Below are 7,036 nucleotides of genomic sequence, written 5' to 3' on the forward strand. Positions count from 1 at the left end.
GGAGAGGGGGTGGGGGCATGGGGGGACAGGACGGGTTTCTCCTTGCCTAAAACACTGTCCTGCATCTCGGGGGGCTGCCTGGAAGCCTGCCAGAGAGCTAAAAGACTTGAGCTCAGGGGGCGTCTGACCGCTGCGCAGCGCACACTGCGCCACCTCACAATAGGCACTGCAATACAAACCGCACACAGAAAGAACACACACACACACACACTGATTTAGGAGCTCCCACACACACTCATGTCTGTGCACTTACCAACAAGTACCTGCTAACATCCACAGAAATGCTACAGCACATTCAAAAAAATGATCAGTTTTCTCTTTTAAAGAGACAGTTCAGAGCTTTTGGTGTGGGGTTATGTGAAAAAGTAATCAACAGTCAATATCTTACCTGCTGCAGATAGTTTGTTGAACATTAAATTGGAAAAATCGAGTTTCTTTCTGACTAGATTAGCTAACAGCTAGTTTAACTCAAAATATGATGAACAACCGCAAAAATGTTTTTTGATATTTTTTATGAACACTTACATCAACATAAGTTTTGTATAACTGTGTTTTGCAAAGTTGGGGGGGGGTCGCCAGGGGGCGCCTCAGAAAGCTTAAGGGAAGATAAGAAAAAAATAGCAAAAATAAAAAAGTTAAATGTTTTAAATAATGAGAAAATCAAATTTCTTTTTTAATCATTATTTTAAAAATATAATTTACAAAAAACTTCAAAATATTATTTCAGTTTTATTACAGTACCTGCCATCTACAAAACATAAGATATACATTTTCCCCTAAACTTCTGACAGAATCCCACTTCAAAAGATATGAACTATTCCTTTAATTGTACCTATGGCAGATATTCTAATACTTCACACAGTGTGGTAAGACAAAACACAGATTTATGTTACTGACATTTTTGCTTATATGTTCTCTGAAACACATGAAGACCAACAAGCTCAGGTTAATAAGTGGTGATGTTTGTCGGGGTCTCCAGTGGGTTTTAAATTAGAACATTAGGACACAGTCGACACCTTTCGTGATGAAGAGCACCTGAGCGTTGATTAAGTGAGATGTGTCAGTGGTATGTGTGGATGACACCTTCAAGAAAGTGAGGCAGAAAGAACATTAATCTCAGCTGGTATTTGGTACAGACGAGTTCGTGTTTCATGTCCTCTGCCAGACTGCGTAGGACCCTCCTCCTCCTCTCGGAGCCAGATTTGCGCCTCGGTTTGTTTTGAGTTGTGGTCGTTAGTTTCACACGGACCAGACTTGATACAATATTTCACCGCAGACGTTTGAACCTAAAATAGGACGAGCGCAGGTGTTTTCACTGAGGGCTGCATTAGATGTTCTACAGATAACCAACATGCACAGGTGCAGAAGTCCAACCCAGACCACATTAATAAACCTGAGCCAGGCCTTCTATTTTAAGTCAAAATGCTTGTCGTTGAGGACAAGCTATAGTAAAACAGAAAATGTCTTTGGGGCGGCTTCTGCAGATATGAAATAATCCTTTATGACACTGAAAAATCCCTGCAGTAGTTTTGCTTTACTTGGCAATATGTTGCTTTTTTTCTTAGATCAGGGGTGTCTCGTTTTCACTGAAGGACACGTGAGCATTATGGTGGACCTCAAAGGGCACCCGCTTTGGATGTTATCATCCATTAAATGGACGTTATTAGCCATTGTCAGTSCCACAGAATGGCTTCAGACTGTCAGCTGGTTARTATGAGGMATAAAGCCACTAAGGTTAATTTTAGAGAAAATGACATTGGCTACGATAAAGTAGACCTGACTCCRGYGGTAGCAGATTGTTGCATTCCAACATATATGGCACTGGTAACCCACTAGGGGGCACTGTTGGAACAGTCTGAAGCCATTCTATTGGACTGATAACCGCTAATAACGTCCATTTAATGGACTGATAACATCCAAACCGGCTGCAAAGGTCCARTTGTAATTAACGTTGATGTTTTGTGTTTTAACTTYATCTTAACAAGAATCGTCACGTTCCTCATCTCACTGCTATGGCTGAAAATCGCTAACAAACAAKAACTGCGCTCTACGTGTTATTTCCTGCATAGAAACAGCGTTTTAGCATGTTTTTTTTATAAACACTAAGAAGTACTACCTGTATAATGCATTAAATGTAGAATAAATACAAAAATACTAGTAAAAGTACACTGTTGAGGTGTGCTAAGTAGCTGCCATTTTGAATTCTGAACTATCCCACTTTCTGACAGCATATTCCCACTGTTTAAAATTATGAATTGTAATTGGGAAATTCCCACTTCCCAATACAACTGGGTCGTAGCAAAAGTAGCCGGCGAAAATGCAGCTACATAAATGTAGATCTGATGCAGGCTGCTTTTAAATTGTGTGCAGCTCCAGCTAGTGGGTGATGCCATCATTTTGCAGGTAAAATAGATTATTTTTATGCATTATGGGAAATGTCATTTATGGTCCATGCTGGCTTTAAAGCAGCATATTTCGAGACATTAATACAGGGTTATTCAACTAAATTGCTCAGGGGGCTACAGTTACTTAAAGCCAACAGCTGAGGGGCTGGACCAGTTTTATTATAAGCTGTACCGGTTTTTATAAACTGTACTTCAGTACTGGCTACAGTGTTCACCTCTGGAGATTATGTTCCTTTTCAATTCTTTCTTTAGTACAATCATCAAAATGACAATAAAAATTCACTTTTGAGTTTGTCAGATTAAATTTTCTTTTTACRATTTTTTAAAAGGTCTCTGACACTCCCCAAACACTACAACTAATCTTAGATATTTGTTACTCAAACCCAGAGAAGTGCACCCCTGGTGCTCGCATTTCCTCCAGACAAAAACTCATCTCACTTGTTAATATCAGCAATGATTAAGTGAGTGACCTATAAGGATTTTTTTTGGTAAAGATGAAGTGATTGGAATGAGGTGAAAAAACTAAATAAATAAAACAACAACAAGGAATCAAGAAACAAATAAAAAAAATCCAAAAGGAGGAGAAAAAAAAACAGTGAAAGGAAACTAAGTGGTTGAAGGGCTTTATGAGGGTGAGAAAAACACACCTCATATTCTCCATGGTGTCTTCTGGCATCGGGGCCACCGTCTGCACCGCTGGCAGATTTTTACTCGTTGCACCGTTAACAAATGATGAAGAGGAGGAAGTAGACGAGGAGGCAGAGTCTGTGGCACCTGGAGGTGGCCAGAGAGAGAGAAAGAGAGGCAGAGGGAAAAGGGTGAAAAGATAAGACAACAAATTAGAGAAACAGGAATCAAACGTGGCAACAATCAGCCTGGAAACAATGCTGATGATCAGTTACAAACAAATTTAATTTGGATTATATTTTACTGGACATGCTGCAGCAGTTTCTTCTGGTTATAGTTTGTGAAAATAGCTTTGCAATCAATAGACAGAATCCATTAGTGGGGAACAAACCCTGGCCTTGTCCATTATGCATGAATAATACAAGAAAATATCTGACAGGCTGATAGAGACTGGAATACAAATCCATTTTCCAACAATAAATCTGCTGAGCATGATGTCAGAGGAGGCGACTCTGAAAACCATCTTGAATTTGTTCATTTTTCAGTCTGACCTCAATCATTGTCAAAGGTGTTTTACAGGAAATATGAGCTATTATGTGTACACTTTATAATTTTTGTTCTGTTATTAATCTCAGTCATCGGTACCTTAGGGTTAGTTTTGTTTTCATTAGCCTTGTGGTAAAAAAAACAATCAGTGCAGCAAATCAACAACAACCTTTGTGACAAGATAAGACATTCAGAGGTGTTTCACAGAGCAACCTTTGTAACGTGTTTATTGTTTGTCTACAGAGAATGCAATCATTCAGAAATGGAATAAGAGAAGCTCTAATTGTGGCACCCAGGGAGAAACTGGGAGGCTCTGAAAGGAAGCAGAGTGCATCGTCATTAATTATTCAGTGCCCCATCCACATTTTCATATAAACTAAAGCACCTTGTTTTGGGTCACAAGCTGATTCCAAAGTCTGGGGCTAAGATCTCACTGTGGGTCATGAGACAGCAAGAGTGGGGTGCTGTGATAATGCTCATTAAATAGTTTTAATGCAGTTCTTTCATAGGATAAAAATAATACTCTGAAAAGGAATCCAGATTTTTTTTGTGTGTGTTTTATTGTTTGTTTAGTTTCTTTTGCATGTTTTTTTAGTATTGAACTACTTCGGCATACTTTCAGCTATTTTAACCATTTGTGTATTAAAATGTTTAGCTCGTTTAGGAGTGTTAGTGATTGCTTTTGGTATTTGTAGCTTCAACACTTTTTCAAACACTTGGCTGAATTCATGAAAATTGTTGGTTAGTTTAGTTTKCAGCTACTATTTTGCTGATTTTAGCTAGTCTTTAGCTACTGCTATGATCATTATAGTTTTAAGCCACAGTTTTGCTAATTTCACGTTTTGGCTAAAGTTATGCTCATTATTATGTTTGGCTTCTTTTTCTGGTTTTAGCTKTAAGCCTTTAGATACAGTTTAGCTCATTTTAGTTTTTAGTTGTATTTTTTGCTAATTTTAGCTTTTAGCTATTGTTTTGCTGATGTTAGCTAATAGCTACTATTTTGCTCATTTTAGTTTTTAGCTTCTGCTTTGCCAATTATAATTTTTTGCAACTTTAGGCTACCGTTTTGCTCATTTTAACATTTGGCTTCTGTTTTCTGTTTTTAGCTTTAAAGGCACAGTGTGTAAGATTTTGTCAATTCTTTTAGCCGAAATTGAGATAATCACTAATGACAATAATAAAAAAAAAACATGTCTAATCATTGCAGACAAAGACCTTGTTTTATTATTCTCACCTTATAAAAAGCTGTTTATATCTCCATGGTCGCGGGTCGCCACTACAGGCAGCTGCCATCTTGTCTACGAAGGCTCATGAAGGACAAACTGCGGTGGCGGCGTCAAAAACGGTTTTAGTTGTAATACTATAAATGTAATATTTGTTGTCTGTCATTGTAGCTGGGATAATTTTACTTATTAAAGCTCATAATCTTACCACTTGAAACATCACTAGCCCGGAAGCTGCTGGTAGACATCGTGGTTGGAATTACCAAAGGTTTTTGACACCTGAGAGACACCATAGCAACTCCGTTGCGTTTGGAAGTGGGGGGTGGGGGTGGGGGGAGGACCAGGGAGGATGATTCAACCACTCAACCACTAGATGTCGCTGAAAACAACAAATCCTACACACTGTGCCTTTAAGCTGTTGTTATGGCTATAACCTAGGTAATTTTAGCTTTTAATTATTTTTCTGCACCTTTTAGATCTAGCTCCTGTTTTGCTCATTTTAGATTTTCAATATTCTGTTCCTTTTAGCTCCCGTTCAGCTAGCTTTAGCTTTAACATTTCAATTCAATAAATTTCGGCCATGTCATTCAGAACTCAGCATTCTTCTATAAAACATGAAATGTTCTAGCTTTATTTGTTTAATCTATTAGTAAAACTTTCATTCTTCAACTAGCGACAGAGTGTCTTTAGTCTTTGCCTGGAGATATTTTCTRAGTTGGAAGCTGAAACGTTTGGGGATCTGTGCTCTAATCTCTAAACTTCAGCCGTTTCTGGATAATCTCCCACCTGTAGTGTTGATCATGCTCTTGGGTGTTGCTGTTGCAGCAGCAAAAATGTTGGGTGTGCTGCCGGCAGTGGCAGCTCCACTGGTAGTGGGCGTGCCCACCGTGTTAACCGACAGGCTACCAGGGGGCGGCTTTTTTACTGGAACCACAACACTCCTGGAAAAGACAGAACACAAAGATGTTTTAGTAAAATGATGCTCTGCTGTGTAAAAGTGTCACCTGCAGTAAATGTAAACCCAAGGTAATACTATGGTCTGGTCCGGTACATTATAGTCACATTTATTTAACCAATAAAATGTGTTTATGTACATATTGTTCACAAATCTTTACAAATCAAAACACCAGTGATTGTGACAGGACTCAGGAGTGCCTCCACATGATGAATGTTGGTTCCAAAATAAATATTGTTCCTTCGGCAAAATCAGGAAGCTAAAATAATATTCTCACATTTGCTAACAGATGGAAACTTTAACATCACCATCAGGGAAGAGAGACTGTTGCTGTTTTGGACCTGAAAATAAATCCGGTTTTAACTGGTAAAAATAAATCATCTTCTCAAATTTCTCAATGCAGTATTAGCAGACTTTGAAAATAAAAGTACTCACTATTTAAATTAATTTTCATTAAATTAAAGGCCAGATGATGAAATCTGAAGCTACTTCCAAGAGTTTGAAACTGAGAGCATTTAAATGTAAAACTAATTAGTAGCAAAGCTGTGGTTCTGTATATGAAGATATTGTTTTTTGCAAAACCAAAGACGATTAAAACTTTGCTTGAACAATTTTTGTAATTTATATGAAATGATGGGACAGATTCATGTCTGACCTATAAAGACAAGCGGAAGGAATAATGTGGGGATCTCAGTGATGGATATGGAGCATCTGTCATTAATAATGCACACTATGTTCAATCAATAACCCTCTGAGACGGTGACAGAGCAGAATCAAGGAGACTAAATGATGTGCAGGAGGTTATAGCACTTCATCACTTAAAGGTATCATATCATGCTTTTAAATCCTTCTTTTTCATGTCTAAATCATTCACTTATGATCTATTTAAAATAAAACTGCAACACTTTGGTCTGCTGAGATTGAGAATACTAACTGGAATGAGGGTATTTCTCTGTCAAATCCAAATCGTATTTTGTCAAATTTTTATGATAAGTTGGAGACAATACAGGAAAAATATATTTTCAACTTGTAAAGATCCAGTCTGGAAAAATAAAATTCCATGGTTGAATGCCTCTATAATACATCTCCTAAAGTTGAAAGCTTCTTCAATGAAAACTTATAGAATATCAAAAACTTCTGAAAATCGGTCTCGTTTAAACAGTTACCGAAATAAATGTGTTGCTGAATTACTCAAACCAAACAACAATATTTAAAAAAATCAAATTATTTCAGCCAGTAAGAATCCAAAATCCAAAAATATTATGGGAAACGATTAAGTC

General features: G+C 37.6%; 1 protein-coding gene across 4 annotated transcripts in view; it reads right to left on the reverse strand.

The window, feature by feature from the left end:
* Positions 1-7,036, reverse strand: part of nbeaa (neurobeachin a) — a gene marked incomplete in the record, with an annotated part of 147,512 nt that overhangs the window by 22,486 nt on the left and 117,990 nt on the right. For 3 of the 4 annotated variants that reach the window (XM_014003308.1, XM_014003306.1, XM_014003305.1), the window contains 3 exon segments: positions 47-166; positions 3,053-3,179; positions 5,588-5,742. In XM_014003308.1, the coding sequence (XP_013858762.1) occupies positions 47-166; positions 3,053-3,179; positions 5,588-5,742 (402 nt within the window). 4 annotated transcript variants of the gene reach the window in all.

Source organism: Austrofundulus limnaeus, unplaced genomic scaffold (assembly GCF_001266775.1).
Source record: "Austrofundulus limnaeus strain Quisiro unplaced genomic scaffold, Austrofundulus_limnaeus-1.0 Scaffold17, whole genome shotgun sequence".
In the NCBI taxonomy this organism is placed as follows: domain Eukaryota; kingdom Metazoa; phylum Chordata; class Actinopteri; order Cyprinodontiformes; family Rivulidae; genus Austrofundulus; species Austrofundulus limnaeus.